Source organism: Notothenia coriiceps, unplaced genomic scaffold, assembly GCF_000735185.1.
Source record: "Notothenia coriiceps isolate Sejong01 unplaced genomic scaffold, NC01 NC01_scaffold00037246, whole genome shotgun sequence".
Taxonomy (NCBI): Eukaryota; Metazoa; Chordata; class Actinopteri; order Perciformes; family Nototheniidae; genus Notothenia; species Notothenia coriiceps.
In genome coordinates this window covers 10,395,734-10,416,427 of record NW_011369947.1, presented here as the reverse complement: position 1 = coordinate 10,416,427, position 20,694 = coordinate 10,395,734, and the positions used below count along the sequence as shown (strand labels likewise).

The window sequence follows — 20,694 nt, the reverse complement described above, 5'->3', positions numbered from 1 at the left end:
CTGAGCCGGCCCGGCTAAAGTAACTGGATGGCCTACCTGCCTGTCAGCCTTCCATCTGTGCACAAACTTATCTCGTGCCCTCATTGGTCATGTGCGCGTACGTGTGTGTTGGAGGAGGGGCTTTGTAAGGAAGGGGCAGATTTTCTCCGGCTGTGTATTTTCAAATTCTAGCGCACTGGACTTGGTTTCTCCAAAATTACCTACCCCACCTTTAAGATAGGATGGAAAGATCTTAACCAATCCTACATTTTGCAAAGTCGTTCATATTCCACGAGGGTTAAATCCCACTGACTCCTGAGATTTCTTTACTTTCCATTTGTGCCACCAGCAGGTTGTCAGAGGGATAAATCTTGACATCCAAAAGATCGATTGCCATGAAATGTGTCAAAGACAGTCAGGGTCCCAAGAGGATCAATTTAACTGACTTTGGGGACCCATTGACCCATCAAGGTTTTTACTTATGCAGTGAATGATCTGATCATCTACTTGATGAATTTGCTCAAATTATACACACATTCATATTTCACAGACAATTTAATTTTACGACTTTGGTGACTTTTCATTTAACGCCATTGTCAGGTCAAAGCTTTTATTTTCGTATAGGAAATATCAGCTTGTTACTATGCTGATGTTAGCATTTAACTCACAGCCTCACAGAGCCACTAGCATGACTGAAGACTCAAGAGTCAAAGGCGCATGCGTTGCTATCTACTTTTCTGTTATAGCATCTCTACCAAGAATGCAACAATTGCGTCAGCGTCATTGTTTCATATATTGCAATATAGCAAAAGAATGGAGGTGAGAGGGATTGTGGCTCGACAGACGGAGCGGGAGTGATGAATAATGGATAAGAGATGGAGGGCGAGGAAAGGTCTCACAGAGGAGAAGCTATTGGCACGGCAGAGCTGGAGGGATCAATGCACAGAAGTGAAAAAGAATCAGACAGAGATGGAAAAATGTGTGGTGTGCCATGACATCTCGGAGCCTGGGGTGATGGATAGATTTCAGGCAGAGTTGGAGACTTTTTTTTATTATTTTTTTTCCCCAGGAAACTTCAATAACGTGCTGCTAATCTAACACACAACACCGGTGGGAATCTCCAGATATTTTGGGAAGGTGGTGCTTCGCAAATTCTTTGAAGTTATCTGATGGTGAGAAGATTGAATGTGGCTCGGTGTAATGGTGAAGCCCCACAGCCGAAGTGCCATCACCGCCTCTCGCTCTGATCTGCAACATCAAACATCCCAAAGGGGGCTTCGCTTCTCAGAGACAAGATCAAACATGTGAGGGGGGGGGGTGAAAGAGACGGTGACCATTTGCTGCCCCAACGAGACTCTCATTTACGAATTGCACGTATGTTACATCATGCCATCATTTCATAGTGTTACCGCCAATCTTTGATCACAATCAGAAAATGTGATCCTGCATAAAACGGCAGAAAAAAGACTTTCACAAGATAATACGCCACTTTCCTGAAAGGACACTTAGTCAGTTTTATGACACCCCAAAAGTAAGATAGAAATGGCAGGTCATTTTCTGAAAATGAGCTGTAATAGCTAGTCATCAGGAGTCCATTATGGAGCATGAAACCAATCCCTTATAACGCAAGAGGCTTCTTAAGGACGGGAGAGGGGAGAAAAGAAAAAGGAAACAACCCTCGTCTCAGTCTGCAGAGCTTCAACATCCATCTGTTCTCATGGCGGCAGAACATTTCCTTGTCTCCTTCAAACTCACTCCGGCCACAAATCACAAGGGGAATGATGTGTCAAAGTGTGGAGGTGATTGGACGGCTGGTGGTGGGCATAGCGAGGTGCTGAACCTCCACTCGTTTCAGTGCGAGACTCACGACTCCTCTAGGGTTCAGCCATCCATCAGAGCAATCACCAGTCGGTCTGTTGAGCCGTCAGACAGAGCTGATAGGCCTGGGGTTGAGGAAGGAGTACATTGTGGGAGTTTGGGAGCGCCGGCAGAAAAGGGGACCATTAACATCAGCAGAGCGGCAATAAAGTTTCAACATAAGAGCCTTTGGTCAATGTTAAAACATTTCTGCTTGAGGAATATGACTCCATAAGCGAATGCAATGACCTTGTTTGTGACCATCAACACCAAAACCACCGAAAGCTTTGAGTTGGATATTTTTTTAAAGGTTCTTAAACCTACTCTGAGGAGGTATTGATCTCAGTTTACTGACAGACCACGTGGGATCATTGGGACACGGGAGGGCAACAGTTTTCCACTGATTTTTCATGCAGTGTGAAAAATGTGGATGTCAGACAGAAGACTTTCAGGAAAATATTGATTCCGCCTCTTATTTTTAGCCTTAGTGAATAAACTGATTTATTGGGGGAAGTTGAAACGCATTACCAACATATCATCACCCTGGTGTAGGGGGGAAATAGGGAAGGGAACACTGTCTGGTGTGATCCTATTGCAAGATGTTCTGTAGTTTTCACATTGTTATTATAATTATTCAATGTCAGACTTGTACTGGGAGACTTGTACTCGGTTTTAGGACATGTACTTAGGTAAATTATCTGAATACTTCCTTCACCACTGGCAGAAACATGTTCAGTATAAGAAAGTTACTGATGTGTTTGTTATCTACAGGCAAACAAAAAGCAGAATTCCCCTCCTTAACGTGCACCAAATAGGCAATAGATCTGGAAATTACAGAAAGATAAACAGAAAAGTACCCCATTCATTTGAGTGATGAATAAAAATATGAAGCACATTAGCTGTTAATTTCCCCAAACATATTGTGCAATCAACATTTCACCTCCATCAGGCTCTATCTGGGCATGAAGAGAATACAATTTCCCACAAAGACTTACGCTCCAGCTCAGTAAATAACAGAACCACCCTGTAGTTCAATCCAAAACACTAATCGCAATGGGTATTATTGGCATAATGAGAGGCTGAACCTGAAGAAAATGGCTGATGAAAAACTATATCTGGTAGCTATATTCGAGAGCCTCCTGGGCAATGGGTAAAAAAAACTGAAAATTACATTTGCAATGCAAAAGGGCGACCTCCCCGGCACCTGATTCCCGCCACCACGGTCCAGCGAGCAGTTAAAATCCAATTTCAATTAGGGCGTTTGAGAACATATTTACTGAGTCTTTCTCTCACTCTTCCTCCTACTCTTTTAGTGTTGTTCTCCAGGGGCAGGAGACAGGAGTGGAAACAAAGAGCCACTCTCCAGATTGAGAGTGGGGGTCCAGACACACATTACTTAATTCTTGTTATATTCCCAGCAAAGGTCTCGCCTCAAAAGTCATCTAAGTACGAGATAACAAACTATTATTTTCCCGGAGGAGGAGGTCGAACTCTCTGCTGCCGGTAAAACCGTCACGCACAACTTCCCTCTCCAAATTTCCCTCGCAGGAGCTCCGACTGCCACAAGAACTGTGCGAGAGAATTAATTCAATTTGTAGATGTTATTGAATATATAGTAGGCTTATGACTGTATGATTAATTTAATTCATGAGCTATTTACACAAGTCTCCTGGGGGTTTACTCATCACAAAGGCACTTATTTGTTTTCTTTCTAGTTGACTTGCAAGTAAAAAAGCTGCATTGGAAGGAAGCTTTTTCTACGGAGAAGTAAAAATGTATTTGCAGCCAGTTGCATTATATTTCTAAGTTATGACATACAAACTGCAGCTGGCCCCCTTTAGCAGAGGAAAGAAAGAAACGCCTCCCTAGTAACTTTGCATAGATACGAGTCAGTATAGTCAAGGTCAGACATTTTAGGGGACAAAAACATTTTTAAAAACGACATTTTAAAGAGATTGTCACTGCATTTCAAAACTGGATTTTATTTTCCTGCAGACTCAATTCAAGATTAATATGACTAGACAAGAGGGACTTTTTGTTTCACCGAACAATGTATCAGTTTCATTGAATGTTTTCTATGAAAAAGTATCTGTAAAATATGCAAAACAGCTGATAACTTTATCTCAGGAAAGTGTAGCGAAGTAAAAAAAAAGGGAAAAAATCCCAATAATTGAAGTCGCTCAGAGGCTCATCCCTTTACTCGTTCCTTAACAAAAATCAAAGTTTAAAGTTTAAAAATGTTTAATGAACAAAATAAAACAAACTATATAATCAAGCAGGGCCATATGGTCAACAGAGAATGTCTGAAACTAGCTCACCCTCTGAAATTCCACAAATCCTGACATACAGGTGCATTAAATACAATAAACCACACCTAGGTGACAATTGCCGGCAGCGATAACCGATTACAAATAATAAGCGATAGCTAAATAAGCATTTTGGCTTCTACAGTATCGGAAATGTAAATCCCAAACCTACTTAATGGTAGTCAATCTATTATATTTGTATTTACTTGCACATCTCAAAACATTCTCTTTCACTATTTTATATGTTTTATTTGTTCTATGTCCTAAATATATTCATGTTGCACTATTGGATGAGCCTGTGACCTACGCTATTCATTTCCATATCTACACTGTGGCTAATGTGCAAATGACAATAAAGCTTTGAATCTAAATGTTACAGTCAAACACTCGGTTTCTTCTTTAATCGTTTCACTGCATGTTTAAACTGAATTAGATCTGAACTACTGTAAAGAAAGAGCAGTACGCTTGCCTTCACACATGCTGCATTCCTTCACATTGAGAAGGGCACTGAAGGAGCTGCAGCAAAGTTCATCTCCTGACGTGAAGATGTTGCATCGTGCTGGTCCCTGCAGAGTCCAGCAGAGGGGGCCGTCCCCCCACTCAGCGGTCTGCTGCACCCGGAGGAGCCCCTGCTGCTGCCTTGCATCTTAAAAGAGGATGTGACTAATGCTCAGCTCTGGAGAAACACCCACTTCCATTTCTCTAGTCCCATATAGTGTGTCTATGGGGCAGATTGCAGCAGCAGGAGGTTTGTTTGTGCATAAAGTGCTCCCAACAAGACCAGAAACTCATGCAAATACTGAAGAGTGTTTACCCTGCATACACAAACCCTCCAGCTCATTTATTTATATTGTACCCTGCAGAGTGTTGTTAAGTTTGCATGTGTCCCGATCCAAGTGGCAGCAAGATTGATAACATTTTAAACCAAAATAACAATATGCAAAAACTTCTCCAAGCTTTGCACACCATCAAGATTGAGTGGAGAACAGTGAGCGGGACTTCTGGTGCCTTTCGTTTCCATACCAGACATTAGTGTACACAGACAATGCACTATGTCACACTGTGTACAAAACGATGTTGAAGAATGTTGTTATTAATTATGCAGTGGTAGATGATGTAACCCTTATCGTCAATTAAAGTCTACTCAGCAAACCAGATTTGTCTTTTCTGCTTAATACCAAACGTCCTCAAGTTGGAAGTATTCTTTTTAGAAAAAAACTGGTTCTTTTTTTAGCCTCAAACTATAATTTCAATAAAAATATAGACAAGACATCTCGACACTTTTCAGGTGGAGCTTCTAAAAACCTTACAGACAACTAGAATGTTCTTAGTAAGAGGTCATTAACTGACACGGTTTACAACATGTTGAATTTCATAAGATAATCATATATTTTGTATGTAAAGTCTTCAACTGAAAAATACCTAGTAACTCCAGAGCTCAATAAATAAATTGCAGTTAATGAAGTACAATATTTACCTCTGAACAGTGGAGTAGAAGTGTGAAGTAGCATAAAATGGAAACACATGTACCTTAAACCTGTACTAAAGTGCAGCACTAGAGTCAATAGGGTACCTATCCAACACCAGAAGGACACTCTAGGGCTGAACGATATATCGTGTCATGATGGCGAACCGCGATATGCGCATGTGCGATATTCACATCGCAGGGACGTGCGATTTTATTCATTTTTTATAATATATATTTATTTATTTTCAACATTTTTTTAGGACGTGTGATATTAATTAGGTAAATTAACTCAAACACGTCATGTTACAATTATTTTGCTGCTTGCTACAAAAGGAACACTTGCGCGGCTCTCATGTCAGGGGTACTTGAGTGAGTGACATGCAGGCTCTGCATGCACAGCAAACCACCAATCACAATCATTCTTGATCAGATCACAGCAGGCCCCGCCCCGCTAGTTTGCAGACCATCAAACACCGGTAAAAAATGAGCGAGGCACAGGAGGACAATACCGGCGAGAATGAAGATTTACTTCCAAATAGAAAAGCAACATCTGCCATCTGGAACTATTTTGGATAAAAAGGTTCTTCTCTTCTTCATTCACAGATGAACCCCCTTATTTGAGGGGAAGCAACATGCATTATCATGACATGTTAGATCATGACTTAAGGTATGATGAGTCAACCAGTTAAGATCCAGACGCCCGTGACTAAAATCCTTCATCCGGTTAAATATAGTTAAAAAAAAACGCAATATATATCGCAGGGGAAAAAATATCGCAATATGTCAATTTTTTTCAATATCGTGCGGCCCTAGTCTACTCTGTTGTAGTTCCTCTTTCTGTATCTTTACATTTAAATCAAGTGCTTTCTTTCCTTCCTCGAGTCCAACACGTCCTGATGCTGATGCCCTTGATGTGTGCTACTTCTGTAGTATCACCCTTATCAGCGATGACATATGAAAAGGAAAATCCTTCAATCCAGGTCAAATGAACTCTAATCTGCTCTGCTGGCATGATACAGCTTCATTATAGAGCGCGGCATCACAGAGAGTCTTAATCTGGCCCGAACAAAATTAGAGATCTGTTTGATTTCTGTGTGAACGAGACTCTGCAGGGGTGTGTGTGTGTGTGTGTGTGTGTGTGTGTGTGTGTGTGTGTGTGTGTGTGTGTGTGTGTGTGTGTGTGTGTGTGAAGCAGTCAAAACCCATTTGACTAATGCATATCTGACATCAAATGGAACATAATCTGCATAAGTATAAAGGATTAAACACTCTATAATATGCAATCCCCCTTCTGGATCCTGAAAACTTTTGGGAGGAGGTTTTTTTTTCTTTCTTCTAAACACCACCATATGTTCACAGAGAGAGTTTGGCGAAGCTCTATATTATGCTCCGCTGCGTAGGCTGCTGCTCGCTCACTTGAGAAAGTGAAGAATTTGTCAAAGGGAAGAAAGAAAAATAGGGCTCTTTGAGGAGCGGAGGAGATGCAGGGTGAGTCTACCCGTCAGAAACAAGCTGCATTGAGATTTTACACTAGATGCCGTTATGATGCTGCAATAAAGACTTCCTGCTGTATGGAGAGAGGTACACCTCTGCCTATTCCCTTCAACAACCCTTTAAACTACTGCCTGGATAGGATTCTGTGTTTCACTTTATATTAGGTATATGCAGGAATCCTGAAGTCAGATGTAAAACCTTTTAAGACCTTTTTTAAGACCCTTTCCATACATTACACACGTTACCTTGGCGACACACTTTACCTCACATTTACTATATACAGTATTGATTGTCCTTCCTCCTTATCTTCCAACCATTTGGACGCAGACTTGCATTTCCCCATAACGATGTTGTTTAACAACCGGCGTAAACGGACCTTCACGCGCTATCAAGCAGTGAGCGTGCTATGTCCTGTTCAGATGACGTCAAATCCAGCGGGATGCCATAAATAAACTCCACAGAATCACACTACACACCTACGCAATGATTACATTCAGGCAGACTGTAGAATACAACCTCTTTGGACAACTTATATACTTATTGAAAACAAGCTACAAAATGTAATACCTTGGAAAATGCAGTTTATTGCTTTTTAATAGCCTTAATTTTCGCTGAATTGATTTATCAACTTTTAATACTTTTTAAGACCCCGCGGACACCCTGATTAGGATGCTAACAAACATTTAACCATAAATACATAGGAGAAGCAGTTATAATTTTCTGACTACAAAGCAGGAAGCATTTAGCGTTCAAAAAGACAAATTAGAAGCCAAAGCAGCCGACTAGTTTAAAAGAAAAAAACGTAAGAACTTAACATAAACTATTTCTTTTTTTAAGGGACTGAAAAACTTGGTCCAAAAATTGAATTTGAATAATGAAAGTGAACTAGTTCATTTTCATATGTGTGAACTTAAGTTGGAGTTAGCTCTTGTAAAGTATGAACTTGAACAACAATGTAAAAAGCATTGCAGTCCATTAAAATCTTTAAACACAGCATTGTTAACAATGTTAAAGCTCATTTACATTGATTTACTTTTAACTTGACAAGTTCATTTTTTATTGAGTGATTGTGTTTTCTTATGTCCATTTTCTTATTGTATTCTTATTGAGCTGCTTGGTAATAAACTGTAAATCAATAAAGACAATACAACGCAACATGTAGGCTATAATTCTGTAGTATCACTATCTGCATTTGGCAGACCACCTGCTCCACTCACTCGAGCAAATGGAGACGAAATGTGTTTTCATTGAAGCATGTTGGCTCTTCTATTGTCTAACTATTGTCGAGGGTTATATTTAGAGAGAATGTCCAGCCGGCCAATCACAGAAAAGGACTTTGGCCACTCACTTATGACTCTATCCCTTTTGGCTTCAGCCCGCTGTAATATCAGCGTTGTTAAGTAGCTGGCTCTTGTGGGCGCAGATGGTCGCCGGGCAGAGGAGGGCAAACAGCGGCCAAGGACAAAGATACAGTTTAATGAATCTGCAGCTCAACATCCACTGGATCTGCTTTGGTGCAAACATATAACACAATAGAGAGAGGATACACAGCATACCCCATTCTGAATGGTGTACTTTACACAAGAATAGCAATTAATCTCTCCGTCTGTCTCTTTGTGTTTGAAGGGCGGCGGAAGAGAGGGGGGAATTCGGCTGTTGAGAAAAACATCGACCGGAGAAAATCCATTTCAATTTGCCAAATGCCAGCACAGGATTACTGACATTTAGCAACTGATATTTCCCCTGAAACTCAACGGCATCCCTCCATAACCCCATAATGGAGCTTCATCTCATCGGTAGTGATTACACATCATGACTGCTCACACGCAGACCATTTGAGTATATATAAATGGCAAGTGCAAGTTACTCACATCTGAGAATGTGAAAGCGTTCGACAGAAAGATGCAGGACGAGTGGAACAAACAGCGTCTCCAATTTTCTTCTCCACTTGACTCGACACACGAGTCCTGTGCAGAGATTTTTTCGAACAGTATTATTTGTTAAAGAAATATTTCTGCCGTAAAAACTTCTCCTCAAGGCTGCAGGAGACAGAACGAAGCGACGCTCGCTGAATATTGAAGTGGCTCAGAAACAAAAAATGAGTTTGTCACGTTTGGTGCCCTCGGAGAGATGAGGACTGAGATACCTTGAAGTTAAAAGAAGCATTGTTCTTACTGTTGAAGGTGATTTGCGTCGTCTTCTTCCAACACTTCTGTTACTCAGTCTTTTCATGCAACACCTTGGGCTTTTGAGAAATTGTCATAAGAGTTTTTTCTGACATTTCATAGGCAAAGCAATTACCTGATTAAAAGGAAAGGGTATTCAAAGTTCACCTCATAATGATAATTATTACGGTAGTTATGAAACTTAAAGTTAGAAGACTTTTACATTTGAAAAGAAAGCAGTAGATTCTGAGATATCATTACATTACACGTCACTTGTTAGACGCTTTTATTCAAAGCAACTTACATACTCAATACTGTGGACAATCCCCAAAGGAGCAATTTGGGGTGAAGTGTCTCAGGGACACAACGACATGCTGACTGCAGAGGGGTTTGAACCTGTGACCCCTTGATCCGAACACCAACGCCACACACCTCCCTATCTTCACTTTCAGTCCCTTTTATAAGTCAAGCAAATGTTGGACCTTCCATAATGGATATTGGATTTTCCATTATGTCATTTTACAGTTTAACACAACTATTGGATTTTTTAGGTCAATGTCAAAATAGAGTGCCAGTGTTGTATTTAATATAGACAACATACATTATGACATTTTACGGCGTTAGAACCAACTTGTGAGTGATCTCTGGTGGACAGCTTTGTCTTAGAGACATTGTTTTCCATGTCTGCACTGCAATCATTACTTATCAACTCATATATAAACCAAATTCCAACCGACTCCGTCTCCAAGCCAAGATAACAAAATGACTATAGTCAGGGTTCATACACTTTTTCACCAATGATTTTCAATGACTTTTCCAAGACCTTTACCTAAGTTCACCACTGAAAATGGTTTATTTCAACATGGAACAGGAAAATAAGGTCTGCATATGAAACATGTCGTGCTTATCTAAAACAAACTTAGCTTCTACACAACTAAAATCTCTGACCAGCATAATACCTCATCAGTTAAATGCAATTTTACATTTTATTACTATACAGTATTTATTATCATTATAGTATAACTATTTTGGCGATTAGCTAAAATATAAATTATATTTGATGCAACTTTAGTTACATTTCCATGACTTTTCCAAAACTTTGGGAAAAATATTGTTTTCCAAAACTTTTCCAGGGCCTGGAATTTGCATTTTGAATTTCCAACCTTTTCCAGGTTTGTAATGACCGTAAGAACCCTGTGTAGTTGTTTGTTTGACCGTCCAGAGTAAGAAAGCCCATTATTTAATCTTTTTCAGGACTACTTCCCATAATGATGTACTTATTTTGATACTTGATTAATCCCTAAGGAAAAAACTTCAAATGTTTTCTGATTGTTAGAATGTTAGGATTTGCTGCTTGAGATTTCAAAAAAGTGATTGTTCATGAGCCTTCTCTGTCAGGGTGCAGTTTCAAGGCAATCTGTGCCATGCATAAGAAACAGGCAGACTTGTTATTTCCTTCCTCGGCTGCTGGACAAATAGGACACGTCGGATCGGATAAAGGATGTGTTTTTGCATTTGCTAGATATATTTTTAAGTCTCATTATTAAAATTCCTGGTGTTTTGGTTAAGGGACGGACTGAATCCTCTTTGTCTAAAGCAGCAGAGATTTACCAGTGCAGCTTTTAGTTTTTCCATTAATCCTCTTTAGATTGTGAAAGTTCTCCCAGAGAGCTCGAGCGCCAGCATTGTGAAAATGTAAGTGGAGCAGCTGTTGCAGACAATAAACAAACCAACCAGGTGAATCAGAGGCCAGCGAACAGCTCCGCTCTGTGGCACGCGCAGGTGTTTATGCTGGAAAAACAACAATAAGGTTCACATAGTCTTTTTTTAGTCAAAGCCTCCGTGGTGCTGCTTGTTTACGTTGGTAAACTGAGGGGTTGGAGAGTGTGGCATTCAATGTGTGTGTGAAGGAGCGAGTCAGAGACAATAAAAAAAACAAGAAGCAAACACCTGCAGCCGTCAGGGAGATCAAGAAGAAACCAGAATGAAAATCTGGTCACACAAAAACAACACAGTGTTTACACAGCAGCACAGGTTCAACACAAATCAACAGCTCAGTGAACAGATGCACCATTACCCAGAGTACACTGTGGCATTTTGAACCGCTGCCCATTTCCTTTTCAAATAATGACCACAACAACAGAAAGTTCCAGGGCACAGACGGCCATTAAAAAGCTGACATGGGATTATATATTATATGAACAAAATGTACTAGCACTTTATTTAATGCCCTCACTTAACCACCAGGCCCTATTTGTTTCTGTCAACCTCTTCAGGACCAGAGCACAGGCTTCCACTGGGGATAATAACAGTGGAAACAAAGGAAACGTGTTATACCTGGCTTGGTCAAGAGTGCTCAGCTGGAGCAGAAATGATGACCACCTGGCTCCCACTGACACTTCCATCAGAGGAAAAGACAGAATCAAAGCCAGGGTATTCGTGAAACATATCGGATCTTGTCGACAAATTCTGCAATAGGATGAAAATTAATCCGAATGTGTCAAAGCTACAAATCAAGCTGAAAAAGCCGGTCTGGAGGGAGCGGGCGTGGCTCAGTTGGACAACACTAATGCAATTACAAGGATTTTCTGCTTGCTCAGAGGCTCCGCTCAAGGGCGGGTCCACAGAAAGCTGAAGGCGAACGGCGAAGACTCAGCCGTTACTCAGCGAGCCTAATCACGCACACTCACTGGGGGAAAGCCGTGGCTGAAAGGATACATGCAGGATTACAGCGGCGTGGATCAAAATGAACGGGGCAAGAAATCATTTGTGAGCGACAGGTTCTCTTAAATTGAGATGCTAAATTAATACTTCTCAGAAGAATCTCACCTGCCCCTTCCCATGAGCAGCTTACAGGTCAGGGTCAGGTACGAAAGAAGCACCACTGGAGCTAAAGATGACTAAGTGTTTTGCTTAAGTACACTTCAGCAGGCTAAGTACTTGGACAATCTTCCTACTTAGCCTGCACCTCCTGCTGCCCCTTTTGTTTCTTCATAACTTATCTTTGGGTTGTTTGGCAGTGAATTCTAAGCCAATTCTTTGGAGGCTAACTTCTTATCAGACACAGACTCTGCTGTTCGCTCTCGTCTGGGGTTTCAGCTCGTGCCGGTGCCAATTTGGGTCTGGCAAACAGCTACTAAGAAATCGGTATAATTGCCCAGAAATGAGCGCTGAAAGTGTGCCAGGGAGAGGGAAAAAAAGAACAACAAACAAGTAAAATAATAGTCTTATTAACAGGTTTATGAACGCAAGATTTAACTTGAAAGGCATTCTGCTGATTCATTTTTCCTGCCTTGTTTAACAGATGAGAAAATAATTGCAAAGTTTAACTACTGACATTTAAAGTGGAGAATAAAAGGCAGTTATTGAAATAATAATTTATTTTACAATCAGAAATGACAAATAATTGCTAATTTTAGCTTCTGAAATAGGAGAATTTGAAACTGAATATTTTGGGGGTTTTGGAAGTTGGCGCCACCACATAACAATCTAAAGACATTCAACAAAAATCAAGCATTTTCTAATGTTTCATATGCCAAACGATTATTCAACAATAAAAATAAGTTTAGGTTACAGCCCTAACATTTTTTATTTTGCACCAGTGCATTTTTTCTTCTTCTTTTGTGTTGCCACCTTCCAAACATTTCAAATCCCCATTCTGCCAAAGCACAAACCAGATCACACAGATCTCTACTCTAACAGCTTGTTCACACCATGTCACATCACACACACACCAAGCACCCACTGATAACTCCTTCATACATACACAATGTGAAGTCCATCCGGCATTAGTCATTTCCACGCAGCAGTAAGTTGGCAGATCAGCTCTTGGATCAAACCCCAAAGTCCACAGTTCTTCCAGGAAACCATCTGAGGATGCCATCCGACCACAAAGGTCTGCTGACTTGGCCACAATCTCTCCGACTCACAGGTCGTGCTTACGGCACTCATTCGTCTTTAACCACGAGTGGGAGATTGCGGCTGAGTGGAGAGCGAAGTGTTAAATTAGTGTTAATCCTCATATGGTGTTTGACCCGTTAATCCTCTCTGTCCGAGTGAATGTGTGTGTGTGTGTGTGTGTGTGTGTGCTGCAGAGGGATCAGACAGACAAACACTGATGCCAGCTGATTATCTGAAAATGATCCATCATCACTCCAACAAGATTAACACAATAAACAGAAGGAGATTAAAAAGTAGTTTGGAGTCATTTAGGATCAGTGTCAGATAATAAACACCTTTGTTCAGTCATGTGGAGGCATTTGGTTTGTTTTGGAGAGTTAAAAGTCACATCTCTGAGAATACCTCTGCTGAAGGTTAGGACTGAGAAGCCCACCGTGCGTAGAAAGCTCATTTAGGAGCATCTCGAATAAGGATTAATGAAATCTAGTTCAAATATTTGCGATTAAATTGCAATGCCTCAGGAAAGAAAAATACTGCAGAATCAACAGATTATATAGCATAGGCATAATGCACGTTCCCATCTGGTTCCAAAATCCATAAATCATCAGTTTTTTCCAAACACAATGAAGTGTAAATCTTTAAGAGTATTGTAGGTAAAGCCTGGAATTGTTCTCAAGTCAATAGAGGCTAAGCACTCTGGACTTCTTCAATGAAATTGCAGGTAAATCTTCGACTGTATTGATTACACCGTGTGCACTTTGCTTTACCCCTTGAAGAACAATGGCAGATTAATAACTGCAGATAATCCTTTTACCTCATGAATATTGGCTTTGTCCTCTTGATTTAGGTTCATTAAAGTATAAAACTTCAACCCTCGACATTTAAGCTTTTAACAGGCTCCTTTGAGAATGCATGTAAAGCAATAATGGAGCTTCTGGCCCCGAGGCTCTTTGTGAATGACATGTCATTTTATGCTGCTGACCGAGACTTAATTACAGAGTGGAATTTAATTTATAGGCTGCTATAACAGCTCTTTCATTAAACTTTGGGTGCCTTTTCTTTGTAATTTCGGTAAAAAAAGACCAAAGAAAATAGCGGAGGAAAAGACCAGCGCTGGCAGCACCTGGAGTGATGATTAAATGATCCAGGATTAGAAGCTACCTGACTAACATGAGCAGCGAGGCGTAGTGGGATCAAGTCGCTTAAAGCCTAAGTCTTCACAGATGTTGATGAGATTTGTGGTGAGCGGCGGCTCCGCTGGCCCAGTTGCTGCGGCCGCTGGATTAATGCCAGATCAGGAGCGAGGTTATCACCCTGGGTTACCGCTGTGAATACGCTAACCTTTGCACTAGCGTTTTCCGCAGCAGTGTGTGTGTGTGTGTGTGTGTGTGTGTGTGTGTGTGTGTGTGTGTACAACAGATGTAGGTTACATTACCATAATAAAGAAGCCACATGTTTAAATGGACCCCTCTCGCCTCAAAAGGGGTTTTTAAGAGAATGGACGGCAAACAGCGAAGCAGCAAAACAAAGACTTTCTTTAAGGTCATTCTGTGAGGGGAAGGTTCACAAAGTCAAACTTGACATTTGAGGAAATATAAAGGACTATAATACTGCAGCAATCAGGCACATATTCCCAATTTGTTTAAAACTGTGTTAAACCTTTTTTGGATTTGTGGAAACTTTTACTAGAACATTGCAGCCGGCAATTTTACAACTTGAACGAGTTCATGCTAGTTACAAAAACTGCTGACCGTGTAATCACAACATGTGTAATGTGCTTGAATTAGCTACCTATGCACTGCATTTGGAACCTGATGCAAACCAATGACGTTATGTACCGTGATTTAAGTCTTCCTTTTACAATAGTCAACATTTAGGAGTGCATATCATCATTGGTAATGAAATGTTGACCAATAGCCAATATTGGTCTTAATTGACAATTGGCAGTAAGTGTTCAAACTGGAGTTCTGTAGTTAAATGTTAACTTTTTACAAAACACTTGCCGTTATGATTTTGGGGGACCGTTTCCTGTTTTTGTTCTACATTGATTCATTCATGATTATTGTATGAAGGGATCTATTAAACTTATAATAATGGAACTGTATGAACTGTAGCATTAAAAAGGAACCAGGTTTTCCTTGTGGACCCTATGCAGCCAGAACTTTTATACTAACGGAAGATCTCATGTAAACTTCACACAAGATAAAAAGAGAGAATGGCACAAAGGGAAATCTGAGCACGGATTTGATAACACTTTCAATATAACCCAGAGCCTCATTCAACATGCTTTTTATCAGTCTGCCTTCTGCTGTAACCCACACGGGACAAGAGGGACTCAGAGAAGTGCCATTCATCCCCGAAACTGTGAAGAACTGGGACACTCAGTGCATTCCCCTAGCTGTTACAACACCTCGACACACACAGCCGAATGTGTGTTTCTGTGTGTGTGTGTGTGCATTAATTAATTTGAGGTCTTCTTTGTGTGCCTTCTGCTTGCGTGTACCCGCATGAACCCGTCACAAAAACATGCTTTTCTGGCCCTTGTTCTGCCAAATTTAGTTGAGACGTGATGTAGAGCTCACCCTGAACTTTTATGACGGAGGACAACAGCCGCAGCCTTTCCCAGCTCCAGCTCAGCTCTTCACGGATGAACTCACTCCAATTAAACACCAGCTAACAAAGAGGGGAGAGCTTTCCTGCAGGCCTCGCTCAACACATGAACTAAGTCTCAGAGCGATAGTCACACAGCTCTCTCTGGTTTAAGCAATGCATCATGCACAGAGAGGAAAAGTAGTGGAGTACTTTGTGCTCTACTTAAATACACTTTTGAGGAACGTGCATTTCAGAAGGACTCTGAGTCCACTACATGTGTTTGACAGATATAGTCACTCGTCACAAAAATATACAAGTGAATGAAATTGAATTTATTCAAGATAAAACCAGAGGCTTGTTTGCCCCGAAAAAACATTTCAGATATTGTTTCATTTAAATATTCAGAAAGAGATCAAATTCTTCTATTTAAAAAAACATTTAGAAAAAGTGCAAAACCATAAATAATATTTGTGTGAAGCAGAATTTATATTCTTCTTCTTTTCTACCACATTATTTCTGTCATGACCCCACATGTATGTCATGACCCTTAAAAGGGGCACCTCAAGTGCGTAGTTGGGATTTTTGTACTGCAATTTTCCAACATGGAACAATCTGGAATCATCACATTTCGAGTAAAGTTTTAAGGAGTTTTTAAATTGAACAATAAGTGGATTACCACCCACCTGTTGCTTAAATGCTTAAAAAAGGATGGAAAGATAAAATATCGCAAACAACGTTTCTACGCTTTGCTGGGGTGGAAAATGTGGTTCGTATATGAAAGAAAATGTGACAAAAGCACAAAGGAAACCGACTTTGCTAAACAATCAGGACGACTTTGGGATTAAAACATCACTAATACTTCTGCTCCACTGAACACTCGAAAAACATAAACCTCAGATTAAAACATCAGATTAGTGTTGAGCGATTAGAAGACTAAAGATTCTTCAACTAATCCAGAAAACAAACATAAATCCCATAACTCAGCACATTTCCTGCATCGTCTTCAATTGTTTGAATCGTAAAATACATAAGATTATCAATTCAGCCATCACACTAACGCATTATTCCTGCAGTCAAAATTGTTAAAATGTACAGACCTGGTAGAATTTCAAACGGCACAAATCAAGGCAAAAGGCAAAAGTACGTTTTACCAGGAAACATCCAAAAAGTATTCACTCAACGAGTAGGGGGATATAATTCAAGGAGACCATTTCATTTCGAAATTCATAGGGTCCGTACAACCAGAAGAACATTTTGTATCTCAGCGATGTCCAGACATTAACCCTAACCTCTGGAGTGAGACTATGGAACAGTGTGAACGTGGAGCTAAAGCGATGTCCAGACATTAACCAGTTCAAGAGGAAATACAGAGACATTATTTTCTCCAGGTACAGGGATGTGGAGGGAGTTTGACTGTATGTATCTATGTACAGTGNATTGCTTACAAGCATGAGCAGGGGGACACGTCTGGCACTGCAGGATTTGAGTCCCTGGCGGCGTAGTGTGTTACTGATGGTAGCCTTTGTTACTTTGGTCCCAGCTCTCTGCAGGTCATTGACTAGGTCCCCCCGTGTGGTTCTGGGATTTTTGCTCACCGTTCTTGTGATCATTTTGACCCCACGGGGTGAGATCTTGCGTGGAGCCCCAGATCGAGGGAGATTATCAGTGGTCTTGTATGTCTTTCATTTTCTAATAATTGCTCCCACAGTTGATTTCTTCACACCAAGCTGCTTACCTATTACAGATTCACTCTTCCCAGCCTGGTGCAGGTCTACAATTTAGTTTCTGGTGTCCTTTGAAAGCTCTTTGGTCTTGGCCATAGTGGAGTTTGGAGTGTGACTGTTTGAGGTTGTGGACAGGTGTCTTTTATACTGATAACGAGTTCAAACAGGTGCCATTAATACAGTTAACAAGTGGAGGACAGAGGAGGCTCTTAAAGAAGAAGTTACAGGTCTGTGAGAGACAGAAATCTTGTTTGTTTGTAGGTGACCAAATACTTATTTTACCGAGGAATTTACCAATTAATTCATTAAAAATCAGACAGTGTGATTTTCTGGATTTTTTTTCTCCTTTTGTCTCTCATAGTTGAGGTGTACTTAGGATCAAAATTAAAGGCCTCTCTCATCTTTTTAAGTCTGAGAACTTGCACAATTGGTGGCTGCCTAAATACTTTTTTTCCCCACTGTACATGTACACTATATATGTATATGTGTATGTGTGTGCATATATATATATATATACACATGTGTATATGTACATATGTCAATTAACAAGTAAAGCAGATTAATAATAATGGTAACAATAATAATTAATAATAATAGTAATGATAATTATGTACAGATTATAAATAAATAATCTAGGGACAAGGGGGAGGTTAAATAAATTATACTTCTTTTAACTCCTTTTCGAACACTAGATGTGGGACTGTTTGTGTAGCTAATGCTGCTGTTGTTGTTGTTGTTGTTGTTGTTGTTGTTACTTGCAAAACAATCAAACAGAAGTCAACTGTTTGTTTCATAAACAAGCATCTAACAGCAGAAAGATGGCATTTTACTCGTGCCAGATGTTCCAGTGTATGTCTTCTCTGTCTCACTCCATGCAACAAGTTGGCTGGATCTAGTTGAGATGTTAACTATAGAGCAAGGAAAGAGTAAAGTGTATAACTGCGAGGGCGCCGTGATGTCAGCAGCACTTTCCAGTAGCCTAATGAAGACATAAATGGGCTTTTGAGTCTGACTATCTTTACTTATTTTTGTACCTAATAGCCATGAGAATAACAAGCAAACTGGCGTCCTTTCATTTAAAGTTACAGCTCATTTTCTTTGTGTCCCACTTCTTTCAATCACTCTGTGATTTGTACCACGTAATTACATGTTCTACGTTTGGCAATATAATATAATATTACAGTGTGTAATCTAGTGTGAAATTACCTCATGGCTCAGATAACAAAAACAGAGTAAGGAAGTTTGTAAAAGGCCTTTCTTTTGACTAAGATGTTTTTCCAGTGGGTGTGGGACCATTGGATCAGCTGAATAAGAAACTCCTAACTTTGGCCAAATACAAATAAGAAAACAACATGAAGTCTGACAACACCAAACTAAGACTGTGTTTACTATGGCACAACGTCTAACAGAAATAAACACATTCATTCATCTTTCACTGTGTTAATTACCTCCACAGTAAAGAGGGATCAATAACAGTGACACAGTCAATGTTATTAAGATAGCACTCTACAATGTTTTTGACCAAATATTTGCTTTTACCAAGATAAAGTGCTTCTGTAGACATGAAAAGTTTGTTCATGAACAACTGGAACACAATCTCTCACTTAGAAAAGTTTGTTTTATGTGATTTTGTAAATGTTTGGTATATGATATAACTTAAACAACAAGAGTTTGAGTGAAAGAAAACTGAATTATTAGCAAAAAACTATTTCATTATGTACTATTTATATCTGACATGTTATGGTCAAAACAGTGAGGCGAGAAACAAAAAATGCCTTGCCAACTTGTTTATGTTTTAAGTCACTTAGCAAGGGAAAGTGTCATTCATTGTTTTCAGCCTTTTAAAGATAAAGAAAACAATATATACTTGACAAGCACAATGCTTATACGTCACATATCATCAACAACATCTTCAGCTCTTACAGTGTTGTTCATATCAACATCTGTAAATTAGGGACATTTCCTGAATGAAAATGAAAGGTAAAGGGTGAAACAGAGAAGAGGACAGTGGGGGTCACTGAGGAACTTTTTGTCAACTTTCTCCTCATCTGTGAAGGCCACAGTGGAGGTTGTAAACTCCTAACTCATCATGTGAACACCTGAACGTGTCATGTTGTGAACACAGCTGGCTGCATGGCCTGCATCTGCCTGCTTTGTATCACCAGAAATGACACACAGACATGGACTAAACGCAATAAAAAGATAAAAAAACAAATACTATGGCCTGGCTATCCTTCATATGCACGAGCGAAAATCACAAATTCCGACTCCCCCACCCCAAAAAAAAGAAAGCAGAAGAGATTAAATTACCTCGCAGCATCACCACCATGAGCTCATATTTAACACAACATCTGCTGAAACGCACACTAACGTAACGACCACCACGTCAGAAGCTGGTTTCACGCTTTTTTCCTTAATTTCCATTTTTTGGGGGGTGTAAATATGAGAGAAAGCCCTTCTTACCTTCCACATCCAGGCCATTCTTATTTCTACGCAGACAATGGTGGACCGCTTGTTTTCGCCTCCCCGAAACGCCGTTCCCCGCTTCCGTCTCCAAACGCATGTATTCACGCATGCACCGGGAGAGTGGATGCGGTGCACTTATATGCGGGCATCGGCTCCATAAATATTGGAGTGTGTACCGTTATTGGTCTCCTCTCTCGGGTTTTTTCCCCCCATGGAGCTGGCTGGGATCTGGAGCAAAGCTGAGTTCCTATTGGTCGGTGCAGACGCAGAGCCCCGCCCACGCATGCGTCATGTGACCGCTGCTGGTTTCCTGACTTCTGCTTTTACATGGAAAGATGAGTGTCGATACAATATTTCCTATTTTTTGAATGTTCAACAGAGCAGGGACGTGCACAGACATTTTGGGGGGCAGGAGCTCAAGTGAGGAAAAAAGGCACTTCCCATAATAATTTGTAAAAGACTTACTGACACATTTATTTTAATACCCTCACACTCACGCAATTGTTTAATACTCAACATAATTCTACTAACACTACGCACAAGAGCAGACAACAATCACAACTATGAAGTTACTGTTTAAGGACATTACTATGGGCTCAGAACAGTCTCATAATACACACATGCACACAGAAGGATTCAAACTTGTATTTCATGATCCGCAAAAGGATTCACACTTGTATTTCCAGATCCACACTTGTGTTTTTCAATGCACACACAAACGTGTTCCGTTTCATATACATGTA

At 40.3% G+C, this 20,694-nt stretch overlaps 1 protein-coding gene across 1 annotated transcript in view; it reads right to left on the bottom strand.

Annotated features, from left to right (window-relative positions):
• Positions 1-20,148, bottom strand: part of st6galnac3 (ST6 (alpha-N-acetyl-neuraminyl-2,3-beta-galactosyl-1,3)-N-acetylgalactosaminide alpha-2,6-sialyltransferase 3) — a 36,935-nt gene extending 16,787 nt beyond the window's left edge. The window contains exon 1 of the mRNA XM_010794775.1: positions 19,949-20,148. Coding sequence (XP_010793077.1) covers positions 19,949-19,966 — 18 coding nt within the window. The 5' untranslated portion in view covers positions 19,967-20,148. The remainder of the gene's footprint in view (positions 1-19,948) is intronic.
• Between the last annotated feature and the right edge of the window lie 546 nt (positions 20,149-20,694).